General features: G+C 38.1%; 1 protein-coding gene across 1 annotated transcript; it reads left to right on the top strand.

Moving 5' to 3' along the window:
* Positions 1-1,854: 1,854 nt before the first annotated feature.
* On the top strand, positions 1,855-18,359 carry LOC133418690 (cilia- and flagella-associated protein 206-like). The gene is made up of 12 exons (XM_061707514.1): positions 1,855-1,974; positions 2,957-3,040; positions 4,245-4,335; positions 5,038-5,223; positions 5,870-6,037; positions 9,525-9,736; positions 12,040-12,159; positions 14,026-14,238; positions 14,383-14,515; positions 17,580-17,791; positions 18,036-18,171; positions 18,352-18,359. Exons 1-12 carry the CDS (start codon positions 1,870-1,872, stop codon positions 18,357-18,359), a joined length of 1,668 nt encoding a protein of 555 aa, XP_061563498.1. The 5' UTR covers positions 1,855-1,869.
* Positions 18,360-18,771: the final 412 nt, after the last annotated feature.

Here is an 18,771-nt window from a genome sequence, read left to right as displayed (position 1 = left end):
ATGTATCTGATTGCTGTGTCTGATTGTGTGTGTTGGTCCGAGTTAGTTTGACGTTGGAACCTTTTTCTGTGGCCTTTGTTTAGTTAGTTCCTGCCTACTTGGCTGTTCCACCGGTGCCAAACCGCTGCTCTCCCTCCAATCCTGGAACAGCCAGACAACCCTGTGTGTTTTTGTTTCTCCTTAGCATGAACTTGTTTTACCACGTTGGATTGTTTTACATGGATTATTGCAGGTGTGGTGTGTTTTGGTTTTTTAGATTTTAAAGTGGTTTTCTGTCAAAACAAAAACAAACGGGGTTGTCGTCTGACAAATCACGCATCCTTTGTGAAAGTCCTCATGACCTGTGAGCACCGTGACGAACCTGCAGCACGAGCCTCGTGGAAGGACTGGATTCAAAGTGAACAGGAAATGAAAACACTCTGAACAGTCTGCCAGATTCTAAATAGACTGGACAGACTGAGTATAGCAATTTCTCAGCCATGTAAAGCTTTTTGTGTCTTAAATAAATATTTTATCCATCTTTTTTTTCTTTTTAATAAAATGTCTGTTGCCCTCTTATTGAGAGTTCAATGGTTAATGGCCAAATCGGCCTGAATGTGTGTGCTGTACTTTGCATCATTGCATTTACATAATGTTTGTATGATTATTTCAAACATGAAGCTAAATAAAAGTGCTTCACAAAGGCGTTACGCAGAAAAACAAAAACAATGCATTTTAATTTTTTGCAAAAAACAAACATCTGGTGCAGATGTGTCTATACAATTGAATGTTTTTTTGGTTAAAAGCATCTGAAGAGAAGCAAGGTATTTGAATTTAGTTTTAAAGACTGCAACATTTGGAGCAAACTTGGTTCCAGCAGCTGACCAGTCCCTGCATGTCTGCTGTACTATCGGATATTTAGATACACTAGCTTGCAGTTATTCAGTTTAAGGCTTGTAAGATCCAAGTCTTGATGGGATGTTTCCCATTTCTGGTGTCGGCATTTTTTTGTTTTTAATTGTAGATGTCAAATGCTCCAATAAGGATTCTATTAATCTACCCTACATGACAAATTTTGTTTGTGTAAGATGCCCCAAAGATGATTTCAGTGAAAACATTAAAATATAATTTATCTAGGATTACACAGAATCCTCGTAGGGTTATTAGTTTTTATTGGCTTGGTGTTAAGATGATCCCTGATTCTTAACCTCTTTCTTTATTTACCAAAACAATTATTGTGGCATTGTCTTTGCTTAGGCGAAGGACGTTTTGTTTCATATATTAGTTCAGTTCAGTGAATTCTTTCCATAAATAAAAAGTGGTTTGCAAAACACAATGGTTTAAAACAAAAATTCTTGGTCCAAGTTTATGGAGGATTTTTTGTGCCAAAATTAAATAAATAAATACATCATTAATTAAAATGGGAATGAAATATATCATTAATTAAATGTGTCATTAATTAAAATTAGAATTAAATGTCATTAATTAAAATACAATTCATTTTAAGTAAAAAAAATATATTTATTATTTCAGCATTTAATTAATTAATGCCACATTTAATTAATTAATTATATCTACCTCGTATGGAGGATAAATCCTGCATACCAGTTGAGTACAGAGGAAACCCTTTTTCGATTTCCTGTTGCCCTAATTGTCCAGTTGATTTGGATTATGAAGGCAGCTGTTTGCGAGTTTCAACAGAAAAATAATCCTTGGATTGTTTACATAATTAAATAAATAAAAAGTAAGATGATGTGGTACAGTTGCAGTTTGCGGAGGCCTGTTGTTACTCTAGCGCCCTCCAGTGGATGCGATGAAACAGTCATGCGCGACACTGTTACTATGGCAACCGATCATCAAGCTGAGCAAGTTAAACGTCTGTCAGTAAAAATGTCACGGCCTCGTACGGAAAGTGAGACGAAACTTATCTCTAAAATAGTAAAGGAGTGCGCCCAGAGGGGAGATGTGGTGTCGGAGCGTTTGGTGGCTTTCATGGTGAGTAAACGACACATATAAACACAAATAACAGCTCACTGCGACCCAAAGATAAATAGTTACCGCTTACCGGGAGCGTTAAATAACGGGCCAGTTTAGTTCACGAAGTGTATAATGTAACTCTTACTCTTTCCAAATTATATATATATATATATATATATATATATATATATATATATATATATATATATATATATATATATATATATATATAGCATAGCATTTATTTGGTTGCTTAGCTTACATCAAATACATCAAAACACAACAATAAAAAACACTTTTCTGAACTTATCAATATGACTCTGTCCTTCACAGGATAAGTAACATGGATCACTGCAAAAACTCAAAATCTTAACAAGAATATTTGTCTTATTTCTAGTTAGAATGTCTCATTTTAGTAAAAAAAATCTCATTACACTTAAAACAAGACTCATCACTGGAAAAAACAACAATTTTCACCTGTTTCAAGTAGATTTTCACTTGAAATAAGTAGAAAAATCTGCCAGTGGAACAAGATTTTTTTGCTTGTAATGAGAAGATAAATCTTGTCCCACTGGCAGATTTTTCTACTTACTTCAAGTGAAAATGTACTTGAAACAGGTGAAAATTGTCAAATAAGTTATTTTTCTGGTGTTATTTTTCTGGTGATGACTCTAAATGTTGAAATAGCAGTAAAACCACATTCATTGATGAAATGACATAAGGGATGGAAAGGGGGGATGGCAGTTTTACAGGGGGGATGATTTTGACCGTTTTTATTTCAGGGGGGGATGCTGTCCCCCCTCATCCCCCCTCAACTCAAGTACTATATATATATATGTATATATATATATATATATATATATATATATATATATATATATATATATATATATGTGTGTGTGTGTATAATGTTTTTTTCCCTCAAACCTTTGGATTTAAAACGGGATTATTCATGAATTTAGACGTCTTTATTCAGTATCTTTCTTCTTGTTCTGTTCAGGTGGAAGCTGTGCTGCTGGATCCCACACATGGGTTTGATGTTGCTTCTCCACTGACCGAACAAGACGTCCAAAAGCTCCAACAGGTGAATGACAAACTGCTTTGTTACACAAACGCTATCGGTTGTATTTTTGGTACGATGTAGATTCATTTGTTTTGTCAAACCTACAAACCTGGAGCTCTTTTTTTCCCAATGTTTTTGTTCTTTATTTTGATTTAAATTGCAGAGATTTATTAGCCGCTCATTATATTTTCCATTGTTCAGCTCTTGGTCAGTTACATGTATACTCAAAGGTTGCCCAACACTACCAAATACAAACATCTGATGCAGGAATTGTGTATTCTAAAGTGGTCAAATGTATAAATATTTGGATGTTACATTACATTACAAATTAAGTAAGGCTTGTGACAGATAAAAAAAATACGCTGAAATATGTTAAAACTGAGAGATAAATGATCCTTTTGAATTTGTTGCATAAAAAAAAAAGTTGGGATTTGATCAACAAAAGACTGGAAAGGTGTTAAAAAAGTAAAAAAAAATGACATACACAAAGGAGAATCTCAGCTGCTCTGGTACATCCACCAATACGAGTTCAGTAACAAGATTCAGTACAAAGTGGAGAGGTGAACAGAGTATTTCCTGGAGGCATTCACTACTTTGAGAAAACAGTTTAACAATTCAAGAATACATCAAAACATATCTTACCGTACAATTACAAATAAATGTTCTCTATGCAACTTTCAATAGTCACAGAGTGTTGGATATTTGTGCAATATCTTCATGACTGTAAATATTGGTTCCTGTCTTGTATACGTGTGTACATATGTTTTAATTGCTTTAGCTTTTGTTTTATATATTTATTTATTTTTGTTTTAATTTTTTTATTGAACCTTGAGAGGCAAAGTGCTGACTCAAATTCTTCTTTTGTTTTCACAAACCTGGACCATAAAGTTGGTTCTGATTTTGAAAGGTCACAAGAATATTACAAGAATGACAACATGGTGCTGAACAGATTTTTAAAATATGTTTCTGGTATTAACCTCAAAATAAGCATGTATTTGTCACAACAAAGTTTCTGTATTGGATATATAGTCTTTACGCTATTTTCAATCAAATATAGAGTTAACATTTTTGCATTCTGTTGTGTTTTTACACACCATCTCAAGTCTTTTGGAACCCCCCCCTCACTAAAGTTCTTCATTTGTAAATAATTTGTCTCCAGATGATTAAAGCTGGGAGTTCAGTGTGATGAGCTGGTTCTTATCTTCCTCTGCCACCTGTGTTACAGCTCTGTTTGGCTAAACTCATGGAAAAGTGCAGCCCATCACTTGACACAATCAAAATGCAAGTGTATTTTGATGAGAACTACACTTCTCCACGTAAGTAAAACCACATTTTTTTATCATTTTCTTTTTTGTCATTCACTTTTTATTACATGTCGTAATACAAGCATCTACACACAAACAAAACACAAAAACAAGCAGAAAAACTAACCCGGACAAAGGGAGGCCATCACACAGTCTACACCAGGGGTCACCAGTCCTGGTCCTCGAGGGCCGGTGTCCTGCATGTTTTACAGTTTTCTCTGCTTTAACACACCTGATTCTAATTAATCATCGTCATCAGCTTGTCATTAAGGTCTGTAAATTCTCTTAACGACACAGTCACTTTTATCACGGTGCAATGAAGCAGCAAAACATGTAAAATATGTCCTGCGGCTCTTCTTCTCTGAATCTCCGTTGCCGTGGTTACCACCTGGCAGTTGATCCAGCGCAATGATATTAAAGATATCAGGCAATTTGACCAAACTTGTTTTCTACTGTAGGTGTAGGTTATCACTTTTAATGTACACCTGCCAGCCAATCAGACTCGAGTATTCACACAGGCCGTGGTATAAATGCTTTTATTCTAACCCTTTGAGACGATCGCAATGCTCTTTTCCTACCTCACATTTAAAAACAAAGAAAAGCATATTTCTCATGTCTTGGCTGTTTTCCCAGCTGCTGAAGTGCTGCATAGTAACAAGTACGTTTCATAGATGAACACGTGTGTTTGTGAGCAGTGTGTGCTTGTATTTGCAGGTGCACTACTTGAGGAAGTCCATCGAGTGCTGGAGTCCAGACTGACTCTGCTGAGCCGTGAGATCACAGACAGCAGAGTGAAAACCGGGGATGAGATGGATGTTCTGTACTGTAAAATCATCACCTATATCTTGCTGCGATCTGACATGGGCTCAACTACAGATACCAACGTACAAGAAGTCGCAGGTGTCACTTCCGCTGCTGTTGTTCCCAGTACTGGAGTTGAGGGGGGATGTTGTTGTAGAAATTAAAGTAATGAGGACACCGAACTTTATGATTTGACCGTTTAACGTTAGCTACCTAAAAATCCAACATTACCTGATACAAAATGCAAATCCACGTTTCGCTGGAATCCAGTTGTTTCTTTGAATTGCAGCGATCCATTTGCCTCTCTTAAGCTTATTTTTCAGCAGTCTGTAAAACGATAACTCTGATTTCTTGCTAAATCTATGAGTACAGTCGATCGCACAACAGCTCTTTCCCATTTTAGATGTTTTCCAGTTGCTCAAACTGAAAGTTTACGCTGACACTCAGTCTTTCTGCCACTCAGTCTTTCTGCCACTCAGTCTTTCTGACACTCAGTCTTTCTGACACTCAGTCTTTCTCACACTCAGTCTTTCTGCCACTCAGTCTTTCTGACACTCAGTCTTTCTCACACTCAGTCTTTCCGACACTCAGTCTTTCTGACACTCAGTGAGCTAACCCGCTGTGAAGTTGCATCTGTGACGTCATGCACATTCCCTCCATTAGTTGAGCTCACATCAGCAGGTGCTTGGGCCCTGATAACAAGCAGCACATATTGATGATGGATAATGAACTTCTCTTGTTCCAGCTGTCCTGCAGACTGTTTTTGACAAGAATGAACTGGGGCCCTTCGTGCTACTACCAAAGAAAGACAAAGAAGAAAAGCTTCATGAGCTCACCATGATTGTCACAAGGATCCGACTCGTCAACAAAGCCAACACGAAAGGAAAGGAAGAGTTCAGCATTCAGGAACTGAGTACATTTGTTTTTCCTTTTTAACTTAAATACCTTATTCAGAGAGGAAGTTTCACTGGTTCAGGGAACTGTGCTAAATAAGTGGATGTACACAGATCAGTTAGGCTGAACAGATTCTGATTACAGATTATTCATTTGAGATAATCCGATATTACAAATTCAGTTAGTTGGTGATTGCTCTGCATTTTGAACTAGCCAATTCTTCACATGCAGCTCAAATATTTTTGACATTTTTAGCAACTGGGGCAATAAAAAAATATGTGAAGCGCTTTGAATTAACTGCTTCTCTGCAATTTAAAAAACTGCTAATTCTGCATTTACAAAAATGCAGTGTGGTCTCCATCTAAGGCAGGGGTGTTGGACTCCAGTCCTGCATGTTTAGAAGTGTCCCTGCTGCAGCGCACCGTGATACAAGGAGCTGTGTCAACAACAGAGCTGTCCAGACCTGGATGACAAGCTGGTGATGATCGTTAATTAGAATCAGGTGTGATGATGCAGGGAAACAACTAAAACATGCAGGACTGGGGTCCGAGGATCAGGGTTGGAGACGCCTGGGCTACTACAGATAGGGCTGGGCGATATGGACCAAAAGTCATATCTCAATATTTTCTAGCTGAATGGCAATACTCGATATATATCGATATTTTTTCTGTGCCATAATTGGGGTTTCCCCCAAAGCATTATAGCATAGCATCTCTGTTAGCTTCATTTTTTTCTGAGGCAAACCCTTAAAAAAACAGTCAGTTTTAATACAAAGCCTCGTGCCAAATGTCACACAGGTTCCTTTATTAACAGAGGTCTGCACAATATCAAAATGTATAAAACAAATGAAATAAAAATAAACTGCCTGCATATATAGAATAAAAATGCGTCTTGAATAAAATAAAACAAATATCCCTTTCCTGCATAACAATTAAATTAAAATACACTGTGCAATTAATACAATGTAGACAGTAACAGGCAGACTTTTCCACTGAGGTTGAGAGTTGTGCAAATTTCAAATAAAACATTCAAGTCAATTTGTGATAAAATAAGCTATATTAAAATCATTAAAAAAAAAAAAATCTTTTTTTTTTTCCGATATAGTCTCATACCATATCGCGTTTATATCGATATATTAAAATCTCAATATATCGCCCAGCCCTACTCCTAGAAGTGTGCCATGGAAAGGTTATTGCAAAAACACAGTGTCAAATCTTCAGTGAGGCAAAGAAGAATCCACAAGGTAGCAGCTAAAGCTAAAGCAGCTAAACCTCCAACATGCAGGACCGGGTTGTTCTTCTGTTTCCACACTTTGATCAGCAGATGAGCTCTTCCTATTCATTTTATCCAGTTATCCTTGTCCATTCTGTTGGTCCTGTGTCAAAGGGGTGGTTCCTTGATAAGTTCGTTCTTTGAGGGTGAGCAGCGCTTAGTAACCCACAACAAAAAGCAGGGGTGCAGCAACAAACGTTTAATGCACAAAGATTGTTATAAAATCAGGGGTGGGGAAAATGTCACTAAAAATAGGAGAACTATTTCTAAAATGGCCAATCCATAAAAGGTTAAAAAGGTTAAAAGATGAACAGTCTCAGTCATTCCGTTCCGGGCTCCCTGTCCTCTAGCCTAGCGCCCCCTCTGGAAGCATCGGCAGTCAGGCCCACGCCAACAGGGATCCCCGGTCCGAGTCCGCCGGGGGCTCCCCAACCACCTGGGCCCCCATGGGCCTCTGTACATCAGTCCATCCTCCTCAGCTCTGCCCATTCTCCGTCCAGCCACCACAGTCCATCCACTCTCGTTCCTCCACTCTCGTTCCTCCACTCTCCAGCTCGAATGGATCTCCCTTGAATATCAAGGGGGGAAGGGAACCCTCCCCTGGTTCACCATTGGTCTAGGGGGGCCAGCCTGCAGTGGTTCATTGGCCACTGCAGCTGTCAGTCAGGATTCAGTTCTTGGCTTAATAGTGTTCAGGTGTGTCTAATCAACTCAAAAAACAGGTAATTGCATGCCAACTCAAAAACACAGAAAAAGTTACATTTCAAAGAACAATAACTGAACAAAGCAACAAAAACATGCATGCAAATAAAATGTTTAACACAATAACATAATAAACAAACAATTAGACACAGCCTGGCACTCGGCATGACACCTGCATCCCTCAGTTCAGATCTTATGATAATATAATAATACATCGTTATGACGAAGACAAACTTACTTGAAAAATGCTGATAAGTGTTTTTCCGCTATGTGTTAAGGATACCCAATAATGATACACAGCTTTGGAACATATTACCGCATGAAGTGTTAACAATTCTGACTAGTTATTATGCCTTGAAGTGTACATTGGAGGTTTTTCCCACTTTTCCCAGATCATTTTGCAGGCAGGCGCTTTTGCGTTCCAGTGATTGTCAGTGAAGTCAGTATCGGGGTTCAGAATGAATGTGATGGTGTCGAAGTCAGACTTCATACCTAACAAATCTAAGAAACTTATCTAAGCAAGTTGCAGGGTAGACTGGATGAATTACCTTTTTACATCATTAGCATTTTTGCCTCAAGCCTTGATGCAGGTTCAGATTACAGGACGCTTCAGGTTAAATCCATTAAGTTGTCCTTATAATGCAAAAATTAAGTTAATCAAATCAAATCAAACTTTATTTATATAGAACTTTTCATACACTAGTAACGCAAAGTGCTGTACATAATAAAATCAACATTTAACATAGAAAAACTCACACACTCATGGTTAAAACACATCTGGTCATTTTCACACAGATCCTCACTTTAATACCCACACATCACACATATAACAATAATAATAATAATCAATTTTATTTATAGAGCGCTTTTAAAAAATCTCAAAGACACTTTACAGACACAAAGATAAAACATTGAGATCAAGAAAATTAAAAATTAAAAACCACAGGATAAAAAAAGATAAGAGATAAAAGATAAGATAAAGGATAAGAAACAAATCACACATTAAAAGCTGTTCTGAAGAGGTGAGATTTGAGATGCGATTTGAAGGTGGGTACGTCTGTGCAACTGCAGATGTGAGCGGGGAGAGAGTTCCAGAGATAACCCCTCCCTCCTTCCCTCCCCCACATAGACACTAAAACATAATTGCAAACATCAAAAAATAAAAAACATCATATATAAATAAATACATACATACCTGACTTGAGGCTGAGATGAGGAACGATATCTTGGGGATCTATTCACACCAGGAGCTCCCTACCAATGAAATCATGGTGGAAAGTAATGTCTATGCTGAAAGAGTATCAGACCAAGAATACAAGAAAGAAAGTTTGGGGGTTGAATTGTGTATACTGTTTTCAGAGTATAGTTCAAATGTGATCTTAAAAGTCTGATTTAAAAAAAAAAAAAGAAGAGAATGATGAAAAGTTAATAATTTCAAAACCTTTTCTCTTACTAATCCTTTCATGGTCTGCATCACACTGTTACCATTCTTCCCTCTTGATCAATACCTTCTACTGTATTTTACATTGAAGTGCCTGCACTTAAAGAAGCCCTTCCAGCCACCAGCAACAGCATAAAAAAGGAGCTGAGTCTGACGCAGGAACTGGCATGGAAATACACGGCTGTGCTGGAGAAGCTAACAGACCCTGACATTAAACCCCAAGAGTGTGACGTCCCCATCGACCTTCTCAGACCGGCTCTCTACAACGTCAGGCAGCACGAAGTTTTCCTCAAACTCTTACTGGTGAGTTAACAACACACACGGGTTATTTTGTGATGGAGTTGACATTTATGTTAGGGATTAATTCAATAACATTCATTTTTGTCTTGGCTTACAATTAAACTTTGATGTTTCTTTTGCCTCAGACAAGGATTTTAGGTTTTTGTTTTCCTGACATGTTTCGGTGGCAAACTTCCGCCTTTATCAGGGTGTCACATGATGGTGTGTGACTCATTTATCAGCTGGGGCCAGTCGTTCAAAAAATTTAATCTGGATCAAAGTGATCCGGATTTGGAAATCCCATTTTATGCTAGCCAGGATCAGGTAATCCGTCTTAGTTTCATGCCGGTTTTTCAAAGCAACATTGGATCGGATCACCCTGATCCAGATACACAGTTTTCACGATTACCAAATACGGATTACGAGTGCTCTAAATGGGACAACATATCGTAATGTGGCCTACACGCTATGTAAAGAACAACAGGTAGAAGAGCCAACATGGGGTCTCTTTAAGTGTATTGTCTTGCACAACATCGCTTTTTTTGATCCCTGACCTGATATGGCATTGTTGAGCAATAAATTGCTTTTTTACAAACCTGATTAATATATGGTTAATATATGGTTATATATAATGACAAATCCTTATCCAGAACAACACCAAGGTTTCTCACATTTGCACTGGAAGCCATCACAACACCATCTAATCCCTTCCTAAGATGCTCTGGACCAACAATGATAACCTCTGTTTTATCTGAATTTAGAAGCAAAACATTTCTGGACATCTAGTCCTTGATGTCCCTAAGACATGCCTGAAGTTTAACTAACGGTTCTGTTTCATCCGGCTTCATACACAAGTAGAGCTGCGTATCATCAGCATAACAATGAAAGTGTATGCCGTGATTCTGGATTATACTTCCCAACGGCTGCATGTATAAACTGAACAAGATTGGCCCTAGCACTGAACCCTGCGGAACACCATAACAGACCCTTGACTGTTCTGAAGAAACCTCATGTACATGAACAAACTGGAATCTGTCAGATAGGTATGATTTAAACCAACGTAGAGCTGTCCCTTTAATCCCAACAACATGCTCTAACCTGTGCAGTAAAATGCTGATCTACAGTGTCAGAAGCAGCACTGAGGTCCAGTAGAACCAGTATGGACACTAATCCCTTATCTGAGGTCCAGTAGAACCAGTATGGACACTAATCCCTTATCTGAGGTCCAGTAGAACCAGTATGGACACGAATCCCTTATCTGAGGTCCAGTAGAACCAGTATGGACACTAATCCCTTATCTGAGGTCCAGTAGAACCAGTATGGAAACTAATCCCTTATCTGAGGTCCAGTAGAACCAGTATGGACACTAGTCCCTTATCTGAGGTCCAGTAGAACCAGTATGGACACTAATCCCTTATCTGAGGTCCAGTAGAACCAGTATGGACACTAACTAGTGAAATGGTTCCTCACACTGTTCTGTTGACTCTTTTTGTATGTATATAGTGTAGTCAGCAGTGGGGGTAGTAGTCTAGTGGTTACAGAGGGGGGGCTTGGGTCTGGAGAATGGCAACCAAGATCAACCACTTTGGGCCCCTGAGCAAGGCCCTTAACTGTAATTTCTTACAACTGAAGACTACTTACAGTAAGTTGTCTGAGGACAAAAACAAATATTCACAATTGATGATGATCCAATTCAAGTGTTAAGTATTATTCTCTTTATGGTTGAGCATAATGGCTATCCTCCCATACAGGTGTGTTTTATTTTCTTTACTCTGCATTTTTTCACTATGTATTTGAACTTTGAATCTGAACTCTTAGAATGAATTAGGTTAATTTAAACTCAATGAATTTGATTTACCGAATTAGTTTGAACTTTATTGGTCTCTGAAGTTTGTTTTCTGCACACAATAAGATGACTTATGTTTTTGAATAAGTGCTGTAGAAATAGGTGAATTGAATTGTTGGAACAGCGTAGGTGTTTCTTTGCTCCTGATGCAGCTGGTATTTAGTACAGGGGTGTGGTCTTGCATTATTTTACCTGGGTATTTGGACGGTGGACACACAAGAAGAGCGTGTTTGGTATGAACATGTTCTGTTGCCCATGAAGCAGACCATGTTTAATATACACAAGTAAAGAAGTGTAATTATTGGTTGGCTCACAACAAATGTAAAATCCTTAATTTGAGGAAAACCTTTGCACTGAGGTGTGTTAGAGCCATAGCGCCGTAGTTTGACTATTTAAAGTGTGTAAAACAAAAGAAAACAAGTTTCACATTTCAAAGAACAATGTTTATCAAGGAATAACTGTGATTTCTTCTTGTTTTCAGACCGATGCATCTCAGTGTACCAGGCATGCTGAAAAACTTCACAAGGAACTCTCATCTCAGTTGAAGCTGCTGAGAGAAACTTCCCTGCCAGAGACAGCTATACCAACTTCAGAGGTTTTTGTAAGTGGGTTGATAATCTACTTCTCATTTTAACTGCAGTCAAGATCTTTACCTTCTAAATGAGTCTTTTTGTGATTTAACTGCATTGATGTAAGTCAGCCTTGTCTTTGTGAACACAGACACTCAGTCAGGATCACAGTTAGCAAAATGCATTTTAAAAACTGGACGTAGAGTGAAACTGTTATCCTACTATGTCAATGTCTGCTTATTTATTAGCATATATCATTTATTTACTCATTTATTTACTTACCAGAAATGTGGGTGTTATTTAAGTGTTTTTTTTCTTTTCAATTACTGAAGATGCATATAGTTAGGCTCAGAGAATCCTGATGTGATCAAACTATAAACTTGCAGCTTTAAATTAAGAGGTTTGACAAAAGTATAGCATTTAACATTCACTAATTTAATAATTATGACTATTTTAAGCACATTTCCTGCATTTTTAGGGAATCAAAATTATTTGAGAAAGTAACAGAATTGTACTTATAACTATAATTGATGATACTTTTGATGGGAATCCTTTGCAGCCAGTGGGTGGTTGAAGTCTGGAGCTCATTTACATCGCCTCATTCCCGGTCTCCTCCCAGGAGATGCTTTGACCCCGGAGTGGAAACCCTATCATCTTCTGTGATGGGTCTTTAGAGTTTTCTTTTCATCAGACTTTCCTTGCAATGAAAAAATACTTATTTTTTACCTTCAGAAAGTCTGGAGGTGTTTTTGCAGCATGTGATGGGTGATGGTATCTGGACTGTAAAGGGTCGTCCTATCAGTTTTGTATTATTGGGCTGAATACGATCAGAAAGTCCAGCCGTGTAAAGCTCAGCTTCACCTAGCTGCCTCTGTCAGCAGTCTCATCAATAAGCACCTGACCATCCTATAACACATGATGGGGGTTGGCTTTACAACACCAGCTGCTCTTTTCTCTCATTTCCCATTAAGTCATGACTACTGCAACAGCTTCTTTCCCCTTGGTAATTAACAAAGTATTCTAATTTGAGTTTGAATCACTCTGACTGTCCAATAATTCAGGACCTGACTGCACATGATGGAAGACTCATCTTTTATATGAAGGTAGGATAGCTTCATTGACACCACTAAATACACTGACGCAAGCTTTTTTTTAAAAACAATTTTTTGTGGCTCTAGTGGCCTTTCATTTTTTGAAAGTGGCTAAACAAGAAACTTTGGGTAGAGAGAAGGGAAGACGTGTAGCAAAGCATCCCAGTGATTGTAACCTGCACTGCTGCACCGGGGCGACAGCCTCTTTGTACGGCTGCTCAACCAACTGAGCAGTTTGGAGCCTTGTCCTCCTCCCCCTCTATACAACCAGCTGTAGCTGATGGGCAGCTCATGCAGCCAGCAGATTATTCTACCCAGAACCACCCAGGACCACCCAAGAACACCCAGGTCCACCCAGGTTTTTTTATTATGCACGTCGAGAAAAAAGTCGAAATGTCGAGAAAAAGGTCAAATTTTGTGAATAAAGTTGAAATGTCGAGAAAAACGTTGAAATGATGAGAAAAAAGGCATTAGGCAACATTATTCTCAACATTTCGACTTTTTTCTCGACATTTTGACTTTTTTCTCGAAATTGTATTTCAACATTAATCTCGACATTTCAACTTTTTTCTCGACATTTCGACTTTTTTCTCGAAGTGCACAATAAAAAAAAATCTTCTCTCAAAATATTTTTTCTCCTGCATGGCCCTAATACTCTTCCGTAGTGTGTGTATATATTTATTTATTTATTTATATATTTTATTTTTTTTCCAACTCCACATTTCTGTTCCACTGTGTGCTGCTGGGATACTGGAATTTCCCCCTGCTGGATTAATAAAGTACATCTTTATCTTAATTTTCTATCAGCCTCTATTCAAGGATGCGTCAAAGCTGTGGTCTGACCTCCAGAGTGAGGCTAAGCTGCTGAACATCTTCAGTGACATCGCTATCAACCTTCAGCCCTTCCTGGCCTCTCAGGACAAGATCTTTTCTGAAGCTTGTCCTGACAGCTTTCTGGAAGCCGCAGAGGTGAAGACGGATGAACAGAGACTGGCAGAGTTGTTGTCTGGTATGCATGCTGTCACCTTCAGATACAGGATCATATGAGCCTGCTTGTTTGTTTTCCACAAGTTTTAGAAAATTCCTGTTTAGCGTGACAATATATCTTTGAGTTTTAAGACTAAAGGCAGTTATTGTTCCTGCTTCTGACTTCCAGATGTGCAGATTGATCCAGCTGAGTGGAAGACACAGGAATGGTTCATGCCTGAAACAACAGCCGGGTTTAATGAGCTTCCACTCGAGTACAACGGATTCTGTGGTTATGCCCTCGTGAACAGACATGGCCTTTTACTCCCAGGTGCCGCCCCATTTCATTTTCAGGGATATATTAGGGATGTTTCTTTGTCAAATTGCAGTGTATAAGGGTCAATGACGAATAAGGATTTTCAACAGGTCAATTTTAAAATAATAAAAAAAAGAATATCTATTGCAGTAGTTCAAACATTAAGAATGTTGCGTACACATAAAATCATATAAAAATTTTAATTAAGTGATTTCAGAGTTTTTTGTCAAGATGAATTGGCACTAGCCTTAATAAAGGCATGATCCAGATTAAAATAAATTTGCTTAACATCTTGACATCTTTTTTTTTTTTTACAAGTTTTCAGTATTATACAAAAATGGTTGTTTTTTTAATGGTTGCGTCACATGATTTTTCATAAAATGGACATCAGTGTATATTAAGATGGAAATATAAATACAAATGTGTATAAATCTTACACACTACAAGACAGTTTGGAAATCATGCCAGATAGGGCAGAAGATTGATTTAAATACATTTAGAGTGATTTCAAAAAAGGTTTTCAAAACAAGAGTCCTGGTCTGACGGTTGCACCACATGACATTTTGATGCTTAAAACAACAACAAAATCCCAAATAACTAGTATTTTTTGTAAAATTCAAGTGAGTCCATATGTGGGACAGGTAGGTCGTATATCTGATATTTTGTTTATCCATTTATACCTTTTTTGAATTGAAAAAAAATCTGTTTTTCAGAAAATATAGGCATCACGTCATTGACCCATAAGTAATCATCTCCATCCGTAGCCTCCTCAATACATCATACTGTTCTTCTATCATTCATTCATTTTATTCCATTATCTCTTCAAACTTTATTAACTTCCAAATGGAATTTATATTGATAAAATGTGAATAAAAATTAAATACATTTCAAATAAAGGTCAGTTGACAAACTGGCAAGTGGCAGGCAGTGAAGCAGGCTGAAATCTCCAAAGAGCACCATAAAATCACTGAGGAGGAATATTTGTGGCAACAACTGGGCTGATGGCATCGTGCAGCTTCTGCAGGTCCTGCAGGCAAACGCTGTTAGTGAACAACACGGACAGAAACTCAAGAAACTAGAGTCAGTTCAGTATCTGGGCTTTCAGTTTTACAGACAGCATGTGAATGTTGATGGCGCCTCACACAGTGCCGTTAATTAAAAGATTAATTGTTTCTGATGCTTTTAAATGTGAAAACCACTGAGAAAATGCACATATATGTGGCTTTGGGGTTTTACCAAACTTGGTATTAACCATTAATATATATGCAGAAAAGGGTTAAAAAAAACCCCTCTGAGATGATTAGGTGTGAAGTAAATAGAAACTAGAGCTGGGTATCGATTCAAATGTCAAGAATCGATTCGATTCCGATTCTTAAAGGTATTGTGACATGAAAAACACATTTTTCTTGATTTTTTGTGTTTTGTTGGGTGTCTTGACATCAATTACACCCAAAAAACAACGAACTTTTAACATTCAGTGTATTGTGTGCTTTCTGGGATTTTCCGCATAACTGTGCAAAAACGGCGCACCTGGTTTGGTGGCGGGCCGTGACGTCAGGGCCCGCTAAATCACCGCCCCCTCCACCCAGCTCCCTGCCTCCTCTCCTCTCCAGCGCACCATAAAGGCTGATTTATGGTTCCGCGTTACACCGACGCAGAGCCTACGGCGTAGGGTTACGCGGCGACGCGCTCGGCTGTTTAGAGCCTCTTTTGTTCTAATCACCGGAGGAAAACTGCTAAGAAGACCCGCGGCCACTGACTGGACTTAAGACAAGGGGACAGTGCTGCTTGCATGCCTTTATTTTTATGATTGTTTGCTGTGGTTCTCCCAGTGCTTCGCCTGTCGCTTAACTCTCCGACGCCGCTGTGAGCGTATGGCTGGAGGAGGAGGAGGTTTGGAGGAGGAGCGGAGCAATGATTGACAGGAAAGGGGGGAAAGGAAGCGTTTTTCACGGCGCAAAAAAACACTGTAATAAAAAGCCAGGAATAGAGTACTAGAGTGAAGTTTTTCTTGTTACACTCTTTTAGACACATTTGAGGGATGTTGGCCAAGACTTTTAATAGTGTTAAAAGCATGTTAAAAATGATGTCACAATACCTTTAAGATTCAGAATCGATTATCACCATTTGATTCGATCCGATCCGGTTCGATTCAATATTGATTTGGGTTAGTGTTGCCTTGATTATATGACTGTAAAATAACTATTGAAATAATAATTTCACAATAATTATTGTGAAATAACTAAGAAATAAATAACTCAAATAGGCATTTCAATATCCATTTAAAGTGCAAAAAAAGAAATAAATTGCAACAGCTCAAGCAGTAAACAAATTATTTTAGCTGGTCTGATTTATTTTGTCACCAGACACAGCTGGACATGAAGCACCCGGCATTTTTCAGGTATTTCATGACAAACAGTGTCCGATAACAAAGAAACCAAACAAGCTATAGTAAATATAGATAATATGAACTTCATTGAACTAATATAACATTTAGAAATTTAAGCTGAAATGTCCGGCATTTTCTCTAAAGAAAAGTTCATTTAGTTCAGGAGTTTTCAAAACTACTGGGACTACTGGGATTAAAGTTCACCAGGCAAAAATGTAATGATGAAAAAAAACAAAAAAAATTGATCTTTAGACATACAAATCGATTTTTAGGAATTAATATGGGAATCGATTTAGAATCAGAAAATCGATTTTTTTCAACACAGGCCTAGTAGAAACGGGTCACCTTCTCCAGTCTGTATGTTGATTTTGGGAGAAATGATGAGGTTTAAGAACCATGAGGGGGTGACCTGGTGATCAGCTGAGACTGAGGAGGGATATGTCATCAATCAGTAACAGATAGGGAGGAATGGACATGATACCTCTATTCACAACTTCCTCAAGTTCATGCTGCAAGTTCAAGGCAGGTTCATGCTTTCATTTGATGCAACTTTTGACAGAATGAGAAGGACTAACGTGTGTTTGACAGGAAAAAATCCTCATGTCTTCAACTGTAAAGTGATGCACTGAGATGAGCATCCTTGACCTCGTCTGTTTAATTTCAAGTATTTGATGCCGTTGTCTTTTGCAGGTAATCCACATATTGGAGTTCTGAAACACAAGGAGAAGTTCTATGCTTTTAGCTCCAGAGAGGCTGCCTTGAAATTTGCCTCCTCCCCAGATGACTTTGTTGCGCAGGTGGCAGAAAAAGCCAAGTGTTGTGCTGAGCTCATTCAGCTTCTCAAACTCCCTCAGCAGTTTTCCTGGGTCACCCCGCCCTCTGAGGCCAGTGGCCTCAACCAGGTAACGTTTCCTGCTCAGGAAAAGTTAGCTTTTTCACTCCTGGATGTTGTAAAAACCAAAAAATGTACATTTGAAAATGAAATGATTAACCCTGCAGTTTGTGGCTGAAACCTTTTAACTTGGCTTGCTGTATTAACAATAAAACCAACCCAAGCTGGTTAATAACACTTGCTCCTCAGTTCCCTCAGAACGTGCAATATTACTCAAAAATCCTCAATTTCCTTTTCTTAACGTGGTTTTGCAGGAACAACAGTGTGTAAAGCCGGTCACAAAGTGTGAAATCAGCACACAGACTGACCTTCATCCCGTGGAGAGAAACATCAGCAAGTCACATGAGTGGAATGAGTGGGAGCTTCGTCGACAAGCTATCAAACTGGTGAGTGAGATGCTTTTACTCTTCTTGTGCTTTTTTTGAACAGTGTTGGAAATTAGATTTGACTTTAAAAGGAAAATAAGAGAAACACACAGATACACCAGCCCTCTCATTTAACTCCAGCTCAAACGGCTCATGGACAGTTGGGTTTGTTTTTAAGTCGTACTGTATTGTCGTGTTTCTGTAGGGGTGTAACGATACACTAATGTCACGATACGGTACGATACACGATATTGAGCTCACGATAACGATACGATATTATAGCAGTATTTTTTTAACAACCTTGAATGAGGAACAAGTGGAAAAAAATGTCTTATTTGAAAGACACAAAATATAAAACAATGCTGTGCGTTTGCCCTATTGTTACAGTTTGTAATGCTTTATAACTGTTTAAGTTTTAAAGAGAAAGCCAGGTCAACCATTTTCCAAAAACTGAACTAAAAGTAAATGTCAGGTTTGCATTATGATCTTCAGTTTCATACAAGTACAAATATTTTGCCACAAACTGAATAGTTTCTCTCATGTATGATTTGACTTTTTTCTTTCTAATTTAACAACTAAAATGAAATAAATAAATAAAAGTAAATAAATATATACAATTTTACAT

This window comes from Cololabis saira, chromosome 18 (assembly GCF_033807715.1).
Source record: "Cololabis saira isolate AMF1-May2022 chromosome 18, fColSai1.1, whole genome shotgun sequence".
NCBI lineage: Eukaryota > Metazoa > Chordata > Actinopteri > Beloniformes > Belonidae > Cololabis > Cololabis saira.
Note: the sequence above shows the minus strand (reverse complement) of the source record. Positions and strands in the feature narration are given on the sequence as shown.